General features: G+C 48.0%; 2 protein-coding genes across 2 annotated transcripts; both read right to left on the bottom strand.

The window, feature by feature from the left end:
- Nucleotides 1-2413: 2413 nt before the first annotated feature.
- Nucleotides 2414-4713, bottom strand: LOC135387071 (uncharacterized protein K02A2.6-like). Its single transcript, XM_064616477.1, has 2 exons — nucleotides 4362-4713; nucleotides 2414-2682 (listed from the first exon to the last, which is right to left on the bottom strand). The coding sequence occupies exons 1-2, from the start codon at nucleotides 4711-4713 to the stop codon at nucleotides 2414-2416; spliced, it is 621 nt and encodes a 206-aa protein (XP_064472547.1).
- Nucleotides 4714-6624: 1911 nt separating this feature from the next.
- Nucleotides 6625-7716, bottom strand: LOC135387054 (uncharacterized). The gene has a single exon (XM_064616472.1). It carries the CDS (start codon nucleotides 7714-7716, stop codon nucleotides 6625-6627), a length of 1092 nt encoding a protein of 363 aa, XP_064472542.1.
- Between the last annotated feature and the right edge of the window lie 9853 nt (nucleotides 7717-17569).

Here is a 17569-nt window from a genome sequence, read left to right as displayed (position 1 = left end):
AAAAGAACAGTTTTAGCTTATTTACTTTGCGCCTATGTGCAAGTGAATCTAAATTTGGTTCTTCCAAACTTAGATTCGAATTTAGATGATAATGTGCATGTTTAGGGATCTCAGAATGCAGATGCATGCTCTAAACAAGGTTGAAGTAAGGTTTTATATGACTGTTTATTTAAAATCTTTATTTTGTACCGTGGAGAAATTTTCTTCGTAGCATCCACAGACGTCGAGTAGCTCTCGCGCTCATATAGCTATCCACTTTCAGATCGTTTCTCTTTAAATTGGTCGCCAGCAATAAAAATGGGTCCAGGAAGAAATGTCCCCGGGAGAAATATCGCCGAAAAAAATGTCCCCTGAGGAACATTCACTTTTGGCACTCGTGGACTAGTTGACTTCCGACGTTGACATTTTACTAGACCGTGTACCGAGATATCCATGTTCGAATATGTCCGTGCACCGAAACGTCCGTGTAGCGAAATATACGTGCACCGAGAAGCCTATACCAGAATGTCCTGTACCGAACAACAACAACAACAACAACTAAATCATGACTATGGCCTGGGGTGATTCACCGCTTGAGAGCAGTACACTACCCCATTACACGAGAAGCGTGAGATGTGAGATATGAAAATGAAGTTATGTGCATGTACAACTCTTGAACTCCCGTCCTATGGTTGCGCTACGCTACGTCACACAAAAGGAAGAAGCACATGAAAGAAGCGCCAATGGTCCTTGAGATGCAGGGGAGGACTCTACAGCGTCTGGAGCAAGCCGGTAGCCAAGAGGAACTCCAAGAACATCAGAAGTCCTCGACGGTGCTGGACATGGCTCTGACATGGGCCAAGAATTGCAGCCAGGTTGAATGTCTGTCGGCTAGCACCACTCAGCTGAGCACAGAGTTTCCGCTTCTCCGTTTCGTAGAGCTTACATTCTATTAGGACGTGCTCAATGTTCGCTACGACGCCACATTTGGAGCATAAGCAGCTGTCACAGTATCCGATTCGGCACTTGAATTGGGGAGTGAAGGCTACGTTGAGACGAAGCCTGTGCAGGAGGGACGTAAAATACCGTGGTAAACGGTCAGGAACTGAGAAGGACATAGTGGGATCCACCGAATACATGAGAGACCTGTCAGTGATGTCTCGACTCCACTGCTGGCGAGCTAGTGGCTGGATGAGCTCATTCCGAAATGGGCGTATATCTAGAAGTTGTAAACAAAAACGTTTCGTCACCTATTATCCTCCTGCACGATTGTGACCGTTTCAAATAGAATAAATAAATAATAAATAATAAATAGAATAATGGAATAAAATAGAATCAAGCGTAGGCTCTCTTGCGTTCGTGTTTCGTAGATTGGATATATTTTATATGGTTAATGTAATCAATGCACCAAACGTTTTCTGTCAGTACACAGCAGTTGGCTTCGCGAAAACATTCTGTCTGCAAAAGTTTTTAGTGTGGGAACTCCTAGCCAAAGAAATATCACCAGGTCAATATAATTTTGCAGAAATAAGCGGTTTCCTCAGAGGAAACGCGCATAATAATGAGGTTTCCTGAGACTGCGACAGTTGGTGAGAGAACACCACGTGGAGTGACGAGGGACATGCAGCTGGCTCTGCAGTATGGTCGTCGAGTTAGTGGAATCAAGAGACCCTCAGCACTTGTAAACCTCTCGCACTACGACATTGTTTGACGACATAGTGTAGACCACATGCACTGCTTTCTTCTTGGTGTGACCAAACATCCGACGGAAATTGTTTTATTTTCGGTGAGCCAGGGTGCGTCACAGCGTTCCTACCTTTTGCTCTGCCGCGCTTGAGCCTCTTTTGCAGATATTTATATATATCTCATATGTCATTTTCAGGAAATGTTAACTCTGGCCATCAAGTGATCAAAAACCGCCTCCTGGACATAAAGCCCCTCCACTGCACTGTTAGAATAAATTATACCTTATAAGGTATAAATGGCTTGTCCCAGGGTGCATACCTTGAAAGGGATAAAACTTATACCACGACGTGGGTATAAATAATATATACTATATTGAAGGTGCAAAGTTTATCCCTCTTTGTAGGTATTACATTTAGCCCTCAAGGGATAAATGTTAGACCTTGCCCAGGGTATGACGTTTGCTATGTAGGTATTATATTTAGCCCTCACGAGATAAAAGTTAGACCCTAGTGAGGGTGTAATTATTGCAGTCCCTAGGTATTTTATCAAACCCCCAAGGGATGATTATTAGTCCTCAAAGAGGGTGCCTCAGCAGGTATTATTGCTAAACCTGGCAGAAGGTGTAGCCGTAGCAAATTGAATTAGCCCTGCAATTGTATACGAGTGGTCTTTGCAGAACTATTGTGTGTAAGTATAGAGTAAAAACAGAGCGCACGACAACCAGAGGAGTTCACTGAAAACACGACTTTTATTTGGAATAAAACTCGAAAAAGTTAAGAAGGTCCAAACACCTGGCCTTCGGCTTTGTTTCTTTGAAGCCCAGAAGGGCTCGCTCCAAGAATGTAAGTGTGCCCTTTGCCTTGCCGCTGTACCTGATGTTGAAGATCCAGTATGCAGCAAAGAATAACGCAATGATGTGGAGGGTCGTGCTGGACTTGCAGACCAGCTCTTTGTCCACAAAAGGTGAGGAACTCCACCTCGTACTTGAACGATGGGGCCCAGCGGAAGACCTTGATCCTGGAAATACAGTGAAATGTTTGAAAGGTCTGGTCTGATCATATGTTTCACTTCTACCCACCTCATTGATTACAAAGCTCACCAGCTTCTCTCCACATCGTGCTGCAACGAGTTGCAACGCACAGAGCCATGTGTCCTCTGGAAAACAGTAAATTCCACATATTGCTTCCAAGTAAATGCACATTCAAACAATCATAATGGAGAAACGATTCTTACCGAGCACTTCCGTGGCCACAATAACCTCCTCTTCCGTTCCCTTCTCACGAAAAACATCCAGAACCCTGGACAGGCCTCTTTCAAGGTGTGACACCACCTCTCATTGATACAGAATTTCAAACTCGAGCAGCAGCTGCGGAATTGAAGAGTAAGTACAAGACATGCTTTGAGTTTTCTTCTATACCCTCGGCCTTCATCAGACTTAACAGTGAACTAGAAAATCATTCACTGCTGTCTCATCCTTCAGAAAAGGATAAATCCTAAGGGGTTCCACAACACTGATAGTCTTTATGTGGTCATGTCGAGGCTTTGCAGTCACAGTAAGTCTGTCACGGTATGTTTGCTGGACAGCTAACATCCCGGAGCCACAAGTCGTGCTCTGCCAAGCTGTCGTCCGTCTCACCATCATGTAGGAGATGCTCGGCATCCTGAAATGGAAATAATGAGATGAACGATCATCTGTCAAGAAAAATTTTAAAAAAGCACACACGGAGGCGGATGACTTTTGCATGGCTCGAGTCCACAACAGATGCTGCAGGCCTTTTTTTTTTTTTTTTTTTTTGCTGTATGTTTTTGTCGAATTCCAACGACAGCAGGTGGAGGTGCATTCACTTTCCGTCGCTCGTTTTTGTATTTCCGTCTCAGCGCCTCTTTCCAAGATCCCTGGAAGAGACATCTCTTAAGTGTGCAACAGTTTCATAACCATGTATACGAATACAGCAGGCCCTAGCCTGATGGTGCATTAATTAACTATGGGTGATCAAGTAACTGCAATTAATTGTTGTATACGACTAAACACCTTCGAAAGTTAGTACAGTGAACCGTAGCTAATATGGCTACCCCATTCCTGAAGATGATTGCACAGGACGGATATGGCCCCCTGAGACAGTTTCATGCGGTCCCCAGCGCCACAAGCAGCTCCCCCTTTTTGAACTTAAATTAAATAATCCACTCTGTTGTCGGTGCTGTTTGTTTCCAGTGCAATGGAAACCGAGGTGGCAAATACAACTTCGAGCAACACAGCATCTCAAAGCAAAGCAGGAAACCTCGATGCGAACACGCACAACGATGCGCAGAATCACTAACGGATGGTCATGGACAGGTGAAATAAAGAAACCGTTCTCTTTTCCACTGCTGCGCATCATTATACAGGGTGTTTCACATAGCATGTCAAAAATTATGACAAGGGAACTGTTTGTCGGTGAGTGACAAGGCCAAACGTGCTTGAGTCTGGACAACTTTTGCCGTCGTTTGAGATGCCACTTGAATGAATTTTCATTGCTGGAAATTTAATTTCTTGATCTGATCTCTGTAAATTGTCTAGTGAACCGCTCTTCCTTTGAGCAAGCAGAAGGCGCTTCACGAGTTTGTCCACATCCAACAAAAAGTGTGCTCCACAGCAGACTCAAAATAGGAGAAATTAGCAAAAAGGGATGAATTGATGACTGCTCTCTGGCCACCACCTTCTTCAGTGCCATTTGCTTTGAAAAATCTCTTGGTTTCTGCCGATAGGAACACCGACCCATTATCTGACACGACTACCTGCGGAATTCCGAAGGTGGCGAACATATACCGTAGCTGTTCAATCACAGCGGCGGCCGTAGTACTTGTCATTCGCCTAACTTCCAGCCACTTCGTGTAGGCGTCAACAACCAGTAGATACGTTCGCCCGTCAACCGGTCCGGCGAAGTCGATGTGAATGGTCTTCCAGGGTTCCGTCGGTCTTTTTCCACAGCGGTGGCGGAGCTCGGGGCGGAGAGCGACGATCGACCTTGCATTTGGAGCAGCCGCGTACGAGTTGCTCAATGTCACCATCGATTCCCGGCCACCACATGTATAGCTTCGAGCACACGCTTTCATTGTGACTATGCCCCTGTGTCCGCAATGCACCAGTTTCAAGGCCTGCTCTCGAGCAGCCGGGAGAACCACAGCTCTTGAACCTCTGGTCACACAATCACCCTCCGTAGCCAGCTCCCGACGGCGTATCTTGTATTGGTCGAAGCCTTGTCCCCGTAACTTGTGAAGGCTACCGTTTCGCAATGCTCTGTGAACTGCTCACAGCACCGGATCTTGCTGAGTCATCTTTTCTAGAGTCTTAGCCGTGAGAACAGGTCCTTCTAACGTGTCCAACAGGAGCACGTCACCCGGTCTATACGGTTCATCGGTCATGGATGGCAACGGCAGTCTACTGAAGGCGTCGGCATTTTGGTTTGTGGTGCCCTTCCGATAGCACAAGTCGTAATCATAGCACCCTAATTTCAGACACCATCTCGTCATCCTTGGCGACAGCATTCCAGGCATTGGCTTGTGTTGCCCCATTATGCCAAGCAGCGGTCGATGATCGGTGTATATCTTGAAACTCCTTCCTTCGACGTACTGGTGAAATTTTTCTACCGCAAACACCAATGCTAGTCCTTCCCGATCCAGTTGAGCGTATTTCTGCTCTGCACGTCCCAACGTGCGCGAGGCAAACGCAACGGGCAGTTCGCGGTCATCGTCGTCCAGTTGTGCAAGCACGGCCCCTACACCGTATGGAGAGGCGTCGTACGCGATTACTAATGGTTTTGTCTCGTCTTAGTGGGCAAGTACAGTACATTCGTTTATCAGCTTCTTTAGGTTTTCGAACGCCGATTGGTGCCTTTTCAGCCACTGCCATTTGTTGCCGTGTTTAAGCAATTCATACAGATCCCTAGCTCTGGCGGCGCGGTTTCTCAGGAACCGGTCGTAAAACGACAGCATGCCTAGAAACGCTTTCAATTCGGTCTTGGACTTCGGTGATGGGGCCTGAAGCAATGCCTTGACCTTGTCGTCTGTCGGATGCAGACCTTCTGCATCAATGCGATGTCCTAAGTAAGAAACCTCTGGCAGCGCGAATTTGCACTTGTCTCTTCTTAGGCGAAGGTTCGCCCCTTCCAGCTTACTGAGCACCTGCTCCAGGCGTCTGTTATGTTCATCTATGTCCTTTCCGCAGACAATGACGTCACCCAGGTAAGCGCTTGTGCCTGGAATATCCGCCAGCAAGGTGTCGACGAACCGCTGGAAAATTCCTGGAGCTGCCGATATTCCGAACGGAAGCCTCTTCACCCGGAACAAACCCTTAATCGTGTTAACAGTCAAAATTTCCGCAGCCGCAGTGGTCAATCGGAGCTGCTGATACGCTTGTTTCAAATCCAGCGTAGAAAATATTTTTCCTCCACGAAGTCTGGTGAAGACCTCCGTGGCAGTGGGAAGCGGGTAGGATGATGCCTTGGTCCTCAGGTTAACCGTGCTACGGTAATCACCACACAGTCGTATGCTGCCATCCTTTTTTTTCACGACGACCAGCGGTGTAGCCCAGTCCGAGTGCTGTGCCGGCTCCAGCACCCCTTGGGAGACTAACTGGTCGATTTCTTTCTCGACTGTACTTCTAAGAGCGAAGGGGACAGGTCGAGCCTTCAGGAAGCAAGGCGCGGCGTTTTCCTTCAGCTCCAGTGAGACCGGGGCCCCCTTGTGACCGTCGATGTTTTCGACAAACACAGTTTCGTACTTCTTTAAAAGGGTGTGCAGCTGGCTTGAGTCCTGAACGTGATGAATACCGCTGACTCTGATGTTCAGCGGCCTGAACCAATCTCGTCCGAGAAGATTACATCCAGTTCCTCTCATGACAGTCAGAGGCAAAATGAAGTCCTTCGTCTTGAACCGCACACGTACTTGAGTCGTGCCTAATGCCCTTAGGGCTTCGCCTGACTATGTTCGTAGACAAATGGTCTTTTTCTTTAGCTCCGGAGGATTGTGTGGCCATGTCTCCCGATAAGTCTGTTCGCTGATTATCGAGCAAGCTGCTCCCGAATCCACTTCAAAATTGAGGCGCTTTCCTTCTACCTCGAGCGTCACTGTGAATTTGGGAATGTCTGGACGACCTAGTTTATCCCCGACGTGGTTAAGTTGGTAGAGCTCACTGGAGGATGAACTCCGCTCATCATCCGACCCACTAGCAAGGTGATGACTGTCTCCTGCCACTGGCGCTCCATGTTGCTGCTTACAAGCTCTCGCAATGTGGCCCTTTTTGTTGCACCTGTTGCACCTGTTGCATATGGCATTCTTGAACCGACACTCCTTTGCCTCGTGATCTCCGAAACAGCGGCCACACCTTTGTGTTTTAGTCGTCTTCTTCCTATGTCCCGCGGACTTTCTCCGAAAGATGTTAACCTGGTCTCGTTCTTGTGCCGACTGCAGCTGACCCTGCTGACTCACTGCTGACTCCGTTGCGAGAGCAATCTTGAAAGCCCGATCGAATGTTATGTCACACTCCACTAAAAGGCGTTGCTGCAGGTTCTTATCCCGAATACCGCAAATGAAGCGGTCTCTCATCATGACGTCTAGAGGCAACGCTGTGGGTGGTGTCGGCTGCTCCGTCGTTGCCTGTTGCTGTGGTGGGCTATCCCCTGATGCCCTATCTGTCGCCGGCGTCGAAACTGTACTGCTAATACTGAAATTGCAGTCTCTGGCCCTGAGTGCTGTAACATAGTCTGCTATCGTTTCCGTCGGCGCTTGATTACGCTGATGGAATTTGAATCGGCTGAGAAGTTCCGACCGTTTTGGATCGAAGTGTTCGGCGAGACACCTGACGATATCTGAGTAGCTGACTTCAGATGGAAGTTGTGGCGCAAGGAGGGCTTTCAGAGTTTCGTACGTCGACTCTCCGCACATTGTAAGCAGCACCGCTCGCTTCTTCTCTGGTGCTGTGATGAGATTGGCCTCACAGTAGAACGTTAGACGTTCTATCCACGTGGACCAACTCATGCCCTCGTTGAAGTCGTAGATCCGTCCCAGTGACATGCTTGCCTGCTGTTCGATGTCGTCGTGGGAATGTCCTCACTCGTCGCCAGTGTAGAACCGACTTAGTAATAAGGTTCAGAACGGAAATAACAACACCTTTATTTCCTGCTTCGTGACCGTAAAAATGTGCCCTTGCAGAACAAGCGCTCGCGCTCCAAATCCCTCCAACTTCGTCGTCGCCTTCCGGCTCGACACAACGAAACTCAATACCAAATACACAACATGCATATAGATAGCTGAAGAGTTTCGTCGGCACACCCAAGTTAATTCTGAAGAAGGAATTCTCAGGTTCGTGAACCAATATGGAGAGTGCTGGCATTGGTTGCACAAAAACCAATCTCAAAACGTGCAATGTCAGACTTCTGGAAGATGATGACATATGAAAGAGAGGAGACAAAAAGTGTAAGTTACACATGACTTTAGCTTTAGGAAGAAAATACAAATAGGTTTGCACACAGACTGCTCTTCCAGATATTTAGCATTAAAAATTTGCTGCATCAAATAAAAATAAAAGTCCTTGTGTATTACAGTACCAAGCGTTCTTGAGGGACATTGAGGGAGGTTGCTTGCTCAGCTTGCGGCACACTTATCTGAAATCTGACACCACGTTTCTTCCAAAGTTACATAAGTTATGTTGCTCCCAGATGCATGTGAAGTATACTGCAGTTACATGACACTGCTCTTAATGATATGATCTGCGGGGCAAAGAACAAGAAGACACATAACATGGTTTCAGATGAGTATTACAAGCTGTATTACATTTATCCCAAATTATGCTAACTGAAATCAACAATTCTTAGAGCACTGGTAACAAGAATAATGTACTTTTTGTGCCCCCCACCTCCTTGATATAATCATAGTTCACAACTGCTGCGATTCCTCATGCCAACATGTATTGTATATCTTTTTATATTTGTTTTGCATCGCAGATGTGCTGACTGTGGCAGTGCTATATTTTTTGCCTGTTCTTGTGCGTGAAAAGCCTGGGGTACTCTTCGCGCAGCAGGTATGTGTTAAGCCATCATCATTATTGATTTCGACTGACAGTATGTCTCACATTCACAAAGCAGCGCACAAGCTCAAGCTCACCCAACTGTCGTCCATACAGGCACAGACATATTCCACAGTGAGGGAATCACTATTGCTGTGGAATACTTCACGGTGGATGTACTGGATGTAACAAAGGCGGTATCTGTGCTGATAAACTTATACTGGGCATTTAACATTAAACATGCACCTCAAGCAGTACGGACACTGTCGGTGTTGGAAACCTTTATTGGTGTTAGTGACGTACCAAAGAGTGTCCTGTGTTCCAATGTTGTGGCAGCCTTAAAGTCATAACTGTATCACTAGTTTGGCATAATAAAGGTACTTTCATTGCCCATAAGCAACATTCTATTTTATCTGTGTATTGTCATTGTATTCAACTATATGTCGCTTCATCTACATACATACTCCACAAGATCAGTTTATTGCAGTCGAGCATCACAATGTGGTGTATAAAATGTCAAGGAAAGTCCGTGTAACAAAAAAAAAAAAAGGATCGGCCACGTAACTCTTCAAGCAAAGGTGGTCAGGGAACACCCTGACGAAAGGTGTCAGGGAGCACCCCCACATAAGGGTGTCAGGGAACACCCCCGCATAAGGGTGTCAGGCAACACCCCCACATAAGGGTGTTACCTAAACACCCTTGAGGGAGTTAAATACGCGACGTGTCTAGACACCCCTCAGGGTGTACCATATACACCCTTTTTTCTAAGAGTGTGTTTCCGCGCTACCGCCCCACCTCCATCGCCACCGCTGAAAGCATCTTGCTGCAGAAGTCAAGTGCATTATGTCAATATTTCAGAAGTTAGGCAGAGTGGCCGTATCCACTGCGGGAAAGGACTTAACTGAGCTGCTTACCTGGATAACGTTTATTATTTCCGGCTGCGCCTTTGTCATCAGCATAATTTTCGCGGCCTCCGGGACAGATTCATCTTCGTCAATGTCAACGTAATCCTTTACGTCCTCGTCGTATATCTTCATACGCATGTGTCAAAATAACACACAGGTGAACAGCGGTGCAGGCACAGGAAAAATAGTGCGACTAATAGAAACAATTGATTGCTGGACTAAATTGGAGCAACAACAACAACAACAACATAGATGAATGGATGATGATGATGTGGGATGTTTCCCTGCGTTGAGTGCAGGGCCCTACCCCATTCCAAAAAGGTTCACATGAAAGGATGACGAGGGAAGGAAGTCCCTACAGTTCGTGAAGGAGGCCGGTGGCCGTCAGAAAGGAAAGAAGAGCGCCAAGTGCACGGCACTGGTGTCCAGGGTTACTCTATGGGCCGAGAACTTTGCAGATGTTGAATGGCCTCTGATCCAGTATTTCAAGTTGAGATTTAAAGGCCCGTCGCTCGCGTACGTACTGGCTGCAGTCTTCGAGAATGTGTCGGATTGTTGCCACAAGTTGTACACAGCGCCGTGGTGCTGTGGCCCAGCCTATACCGGAGTGCAGGGGTGAATGCGACGCTAAGTCGTGGACGACGCACTAGAGACGTAAAGAGGCGAGGGAAACCGCCTGGCATTTCAAATGACAGCGTTGGGTCAACAGCATACAGAAGCGACCACCGGGTGATGTCATGACACCATTCCTGATGGGCCCAGGGCGACATCAACGCGGACAAGAGGGAGCGCCTATCTCCATTCGAAAGTGTGATGGACACTGCTGAGCGGCGATGGTGAGCTGCAGCAGCTGCCCGATCCGCTACCTCATTGCCTCTTATTCCAATGTGGCTAGGGACCCATTGGAGGGTGAGCCGGTGGCCCCTGTCTTCTAAAACCTTGAGTGTCGTCAGGATGTTCACTACCACCGGAGCCAAGGAGCCACGGATGCCCATGTTGTCTATGCACGGCAGCGCTGCCCGCGAATCTGTGTAAACCACCCAGAGGCGGGGGTGGTGATCCAAAATAGACCTTAGGAATAGCAGGTTGGCATACAACTCCGCAGAGGTGGCCGAGGTGCGGTGCGATAGGCGGAACCCACGTGAAATTGACTCCTCTGCAATTACAAATGCCGTAGATGAGCCGCCTGTAATGGAGGAACCGTCCGTATATACAGCGGTTTGGTTTCCGTATGTAGCGTCCATCGACTCCAGAGTAGCCTGCTTGAGGACTGGAGCAGGGGTTTGGCTCTTCGGTCCCTTGATCCCCGGGATGTGAGACGAGATGGATGGTTTCGGCAGTGTCCATGGCGCTACTGAAGAAGCGGATGGGGCAACAGTGAAGGCAGGTATGTGGTCCGTTAGTTCTTGCGCACACTGCGCGATTTTGCTGCGGTTTCGCTTACGAAGCTTCTGTACCAGTGGGTGACGGCGATGGTGAGCGCGCAATCGCAAATAGTGGCGGAAAGTTTCTCTCTTGCGGAGGACGCCAATTGGGAGTTCCCTGGCCTCGGCTACCACCATCCTCGTCTCAGCGCAACGCGGGACGCCAAGACAGGTCCGCAAGCTGCGCGCCAAGACGCAACGGAGCTTGTGTTCGGACGTCCGTGATAGTCCGTGCAACACAGGAAGGCTGTAGACTACTGAGCCACGAACAAGCGCTTTGCGGAGTGCAAGAAGGTCCCGTTCAGTGCATCCCCAGCGCAAGCCGGCAAAGTGACGTATCACATTTCCCCAACGTTGCGCCTTCGAAGAGAGATAGTCAATGTGTCTTGCCCACGACAGGTTGCGGTCCAACTCAACACCGAGGAACCTGTCGTGCCTGACCTGCCTTAACGGGGACCCCCCGATGTGTACTTGGAACCGGCGCATCTCTTTCCGGGTAAACGGAAGGGTATCACTTTTCTCAGTGGAGATGTCCATCCCCGCGTTCAGGAAGTAGGCATGTATGGCATCAAGTGAGCTCTGGAGCCGACGCTGAATTGCAGGGCGGGACTTGCCAACAGTCCAGACGCAAATATCACCAGCCTAGATGGACACATGCACCCTCTGAGGAAGGCACTCCTTGAGGCCCATCAAGACAATGTTGAATGACAGGGGGCTAAGGACACTTCCCTGAGGAACTCCCTGTGGCACAGTGATCTTTTCCGTGTCCCCCTCGCCTCTAGTGACGAAAATCTTCCGTTGACGGAGGAAGTCGGAGAGCCACGTCAATGCCCTATGAGGCACCTGGGCCTGCAACAACCCATGAATAACACAGGGATTGCTTACGGAATCGTACGCCCGTTTGACGTCCAGGAAGACAGCCATCGCTATTTTCCTTCGCGCCTTCGCTTCTTCGACCGAAGAGACTAAATCGATCACCGAATCCATGGAGTTACGATGCCTGAGGAAACCCGCCATTTCCTGAGGAAAAACAGATCTTCGCTTCAGCCACCACTCGAGCCGGTGCAGTATCATACGTTCAAGGACCTTGCCTAAGCAGCTGGTGAGGCTCACGGGTCGGAAAGACGCCAGATCGGAGGGTTGTTTTCCCGGTTTCAGGATGGGGACTACACGTGCCTCCTTCCACGCGGCAGGGACCTGCCCATCCCTCCATGACTTGTTATAAACCTCTAAGAGCGCCAAAAGGGATGCGTCGTCCAAATTGCGGAGCGCCACGTAGGTGACCTTGTCAGGACCCGGCGACGACTTCTTGTGGGAGAGTGCCAGGGCAGCCTTGAGCTCGGCAAACGTGAGGTCTGCGTCCATGTCAGGGTCAGACACTGACGGGGCTCGACTAATAGTATACTGCAGCTCCAATGCATGGCTCCGAAAGGCTGCACATTTAGCTGCCTCGGACCTTGCTGCCAGAATTTTGCAGAAGTCGTGGGCAACTTCCTTCTCACTCCTAGATACTGAGACTGCCAGAGATCTGAGGGGGTTCCTCGCGGGAGGGGCTTCGCGGAGACACCGCGCAATCCGCCAGACCTTCGCAGGGCTTGAAAACGGAGTCAGAGACGCGCAAAACTGACGCCATCTTTTTTTGTCAACAGCCTTCAAGGCTTTCTGTACCGATGCATTCGCACGACGCGCGGCTTGTGCATCTGCAAGTTGGCCGGATCGCCGAGCCTTCCGCTCTGCCCGTCTCCGAATGGCACGCAAACGCTCCACCTCCGGATCCGTACCTGCGTGGCCAGCTCTGATCTTCATGGTGGAAGACGTCAGAGAGTTCACAATATGGCCGGTAAATTCGCCTGCGGTCATTCCTACGCGCACGTCCTTTTTGCAAAGTTCACGAAAGGACTTCCAATTTGTTAGCCGAACGGTTCTGCGGCCTGCCCCGGACGTGTACTTGGAGTAGGGGACAAATATAGGAACGTGGTCACTACCTCTTCCGTCCAGGTCCGTGGACCAGGTCAGGTACTGAAAAACGTCCCTCGAACAAAGCGAAATGTCTAATACGTCTGTTGAGTAGTCCCGGCGGAGGAATGTTGGAGCAGCCACATCAGAATAATACGGAATACTGGCAATGAACGATATACTTACATATATATTACACGTGCCAACGTCCATGTAGCTGCAGAGCCGATCCCGAAGGCATGAAAACGTAGGTTCTTCTAGTCTAATTTTTTTCCTTTTACCACTCGGCAAAATCGCCATTGCCATGGTCGTGCGCTTATAGCTCCACGTGGTCGACTGGCTTCTTGCCTTTCCCGTTCTCCTGCCTTCCTCAAATCGTCCGGCACGTGACCGTCCATAGTCCCCCTATGCCGTCCTGACCGAATTCCTCCCTGTGTGAAGCACAGCGTGCCCTTTCATTCCTCGAAGGCTGACCATGCATCACATGACCTCATCCGGTTTAACTAAAAGTGGGGCAGGCGCGCGTATTGGCGAAGGCCACTTCCCTTCAGCGACAGGAATTTGTGATGATGGTGACACACAAATATAAAATACAGGCACTGGTCTAAACGTCTTTTAATGGGTTATGAGGATGATTAAAGTGAGTATTCTGTGCTTAATTAGTCGTCCGTTTCCTGTAGAGGTGACAACTGTGCTGAGCAGCAACATCGGTCACGAACAGGGCCTGGTCTCCGGGCGATCGTGAGGAAATTTTGGGTTTCTGCGGCACGGTATTTTCAAAGACACCGGCCCTTTGCATGACGACGGTGCATGACGACGAGGGGGGGGGGGGGGGGGGGGGCGATGCCCGCCGGGAAGATTGCGCCGTAAGAAAAAAAATAAGTAAAAAAAGTTTTCGCCTTGCTGGTTTAATGAGTCTAAAATGCACAAATCAACAATCTTTAGCCCCATCAAGATTCCAGCGATGGTCATCGTAGAATCTGGGCAGATCGTCACCATATGGCGGAATCTTGGCCTCGCTATACAGTGACGGTGAAGGAGAGATCGAGAGTACATTTCCGATTAGGTTGTTGGAGCCATCCGTTACGGTGGCTGTCAAGGTCGGCACATGCTCACCTGTTTTGGCTTCTCACCTGTTTCTCATATCACTCTGATATTTTTCAGCTATGCTTTTGCGTCTTAGTTTTGCCAGTTAAGCTTAACCATAAAATCTGGTGATGAGTACTCCACTTAATTATATGTACTATTAATGTATGGAACCTAAATATTATGAGACTGACAGCAACAAAAATTGATTCCGCAATGCACCTTCCTGGTCATGTAACCTGTAAACGAAAGCATCTTTCTTGCATTGCTCGCCATTTGTATTTGAAAATTACAAAGCCCGATTTCGATCGCCCTGTATTTGCATTGTTGTATATTGCTATCTTATACTGCATAATTGCATAGCTCTGTTGCGCTTTTGTACTACTCCTCTCGGAGTTAATAATATCACGGGATTGCGCCCCCAAACGATGTGAGGGAAAGCCCAGCGGAAATTTGGGAATGTTTGTTGAACAGAACCCTCTGGCCGGACCAGTTCTAACGTTCTGTTCATCAAACATTGCCCAACAGTTACCATGGTGTCCGTCTTGGGGACGAAACGCCATGTTATTATTAACTCCGAGAGGAGTTGTACATGAGCTGTGCATCTTATTGTAGCTCAGAGATGTTCTAGATTAGCATATTTTATTATTTTTAAATTTTCCGCAAAAAAACTGAGCTAGAACGCCGATACCAGTCAACTCTCAAGATCATGCGACAGTTGGCCTGCACATGTTATACTTCGAGTTTGTTTATTTAATGACGAAAAATAAACTAATGACGAATAATTTTACGTTAGGCTGGCAACCAACGTTAGACAGTACCGTTACAAGACAATTTCCCAACCTAGGTGTATGATGGTATTAAATGCAGCAAGTAAGCTCTTTTCAAATTTTTGTGGGAAATAATTAAAAAAAATAGTTACTCAAATTTTCCGGAAACTTTGCATCTCCACCTGCAATATGCAACCATCAAATTGCGGTGCGGCGACTTTTAAGTGCAAGTGCATTTCCCAGGTCAGCCTATGTGGCTTTTGGCTTCATTCTTCGTACGGTGTCCGTGTGGCTCCAACCAGGGGGCACGCCACGCAGCAACGACTTGCTTGATCTCCTCTGATCGTGACGTTGATCGACTTCACAACACCTTAGATTTAAAGGTACTCAGGTTTGCAGTTGGCCAGTCGTGCGGCTCGTCGCACTTCCCACAGTTTGTACGGACTAGGGCTCTGCTTCTTCATTTTGTGGAGATTTCCTTTTTTAAGTTTTTATCTGCATATTTTTACAAAAAGATATTTGTATCGGCTTGAAAAGAGAACAGGTAGTTTTATATTTTTTTACTGCGCGTCAGCTCCTTTTGAACTGGACCCTTGTTCCACAGGTGTGCCCGAATTATCCATCCATCACGATCAAAAGCTGTCTTCGAGTTTTGTCCCAAAGACCTCATGGATTGCATATTTTACATGAAAACTATGGTAAAGTTACAGAGTGCAACTCCTCTGGGAGTTAACAATAACACGGGGTTGCGTCCCCAAGCAAGATCACAGACACCGTGGGGGTTCTTGCGGAATGCTTGTTGAACAGAACCTTAGAACTGGTCTGGCCAGGGCGTTCTGTTCAACAAACATTCCTCAATTTCCGCTGGGATTTCCCTGACCTTCCTTGGGGTCGTAACCCAGTGTTATTACCTCCCAGAGGAGTCGTATAGCAAGTGTCTAACATACCATAAAGACAGCCCCCGGATTCGTTTTATCGCTCCCCGTATTGAGTAATAATAATAATAATAACAGTAATAATAAAAGTCAAACGCACTGAAGGGTGCGAAGAGAACCGGCAAACAAACAAAATGAAGGCAGCAAAAACGGAAAGGTCGGGGCGCATGACGTGGCCGTGACGTGGCATGACGTGGCCGGAGGACATAACAGTTATTGGCGGCTGGCAATCGGGCAGGCACGCCGCTCCGAAAATGACAGGTACACTTCCACCACGCTGAGTGGCGTGTGTGTGTGGGGGGGGGGGGCAATTTTCAACGAATTATGTGTTGCATATTAGGTAACTCTGTCATTCGAGATGGTGTGCTACATGTTATATCATGCAGCGTAGACACATTTAGGTTGACTAACTCATGCTTTATTCGTACTAGACCTCGGATCTTCAGACGCTCAAAAACCCAGTTTTAGGCGCCTATGATAGGCGCGTAACATACTGTTTTAGGCGCTAAAATCCCGATTTTGGGCTCAATAAATTTAGACGCCTTTGGAGCCATCCGCAGCGCGAAATCTCCTGGTAACTGTTTTTCCAGCATGGGCTTTTCAACTGTTATTCAATTAAAGGTGACGTAGAAGTTTACGATAGGAAGGCTCAGATAGGAAACGTTCACGGAACGGATCAGCCATTAAGGAACGCGCATTATGCGTGGTTGTAAGTTACAAGCACAGTTTCAGGATTTGTCGGCGCAAGGTCTCAGCGCTTGCCGCCAAACATGAGTGTGTAATCGGAAAAAGGTTGTTCCGGATCCACAGACAGTACCGGTGCGAACTTCAAATGCTCGAAGGTGCAAACGCCAAATATCGTCTAGAGTAGCTAATCAGTTCCAGCGAATATGTCATCCAATGAGTCCGAAGTTTTAAATCCCGTGTTTCTCTGCAGGACACGGTTGCACCAAAGGAAGAAGAAAAAAAAAATAAATAAAGGCGGGAAGTTAAAAAAAAGGCTATTTGTTCTGCATTTCCTCAGTCTATTTATTCCCAAATCCCATGTGGGTGTGGTTTGCTACTCCCTTCTTTTTCAACTTCCTTGGGGGGTATTAAATAACATGGGAGCAAAAGCTGTCATCCTTCGCAAGTGCAAATCTGCAAAATGTTGCACCTGGGAGCTGGGTACTTTTAATCCAAGAGTAAAAGTTTGGTCTTTTATCCCCTGGCAACCTCCTTTCATTCTTTTTTTTAGTTGGAGCGTGGGACCACCTGTTGGCACTTGGTACCCGTTTTAGGGCAGAAAAGTGACGTTTTAGGCACAGACGGCAAAACAGGCCCTAACATCTAAATAGGCATTCATAGGCACAATAAGATCATTACTGTGGGATCCCTATCACCTATCGCATGCTTTAGTATCGAAAAGGCAGCGACATCATGAGTAGAAAAAGTTGGTATTTACCTGAAGATCCGAAGTGTAGCAATAACTTTTCCACTGTGCAGAGTTCCACGCAACATGAACTTTTGGTTCACGGCTTGCCGAAGTGGGCATTCACTTTTATCTATCCCCTATCACTCAGTGAGACCTGCCGTCACCATGCCCAATGAGGCAGTAGGTGTCTTTTCCCCGCTCCCTACACTCACCATGCAAAGCTGTGAGTGCACTGAACAATTTCCTTATTAATAAAGGATGGGCACTGCAGATGTCGATCAGAAGAAAAGTCTGCCAAAATTTTTTTCAGCATCTTTTATGCCAGCCATGGCCCAACAAGCCCAAACAAATATTCTTCAGCAGAGCCATAGA

Source organism: Ornithodoros turicata, chromosome 1 (genome assembly GCF_037126465.1).
Source record: "Ornithodoros turicata isolate Travis chromosome 1, ASM3712646v1, whole genome shotgun sequence".
NCBI lineage: Eukaryota > Metazoa > Arthropoda > Arachnida > Ixodida > Argasidae > Ornithodoros > Ornithodoros turicata.
The sequence above is the reverse complement of the archived record's forward strand: the minus strand, read 5'-3'. Positions and strand labels throughout refer to the sequence as shown.

Excerpts from the sequence above, each read along its gene's own strand:
- LOC135387071 (XM_064616477.1), bottom strand. The coding sequence starts at position 4,713 with ATGGTGACATTGAGCAACTCGTACGCGGCTGCTCCAAATGCAAGGTCG. Across the intron at positions 2,683-4,361 it reads AGCAAATGGCACTGAAGAAG|GATCAAGGTCTTCCGCTGGG; the intron begins GTGGTGGCCAGA and ends CTGTATTTCCAG.
- LOC135387054 (XM_064616472.1), bottom strand. The coding sequence starts at position 7,716 with ATGTCACTGGGACGGATCTACGACTTCAACGAGGGCATGAGTTGGTCC.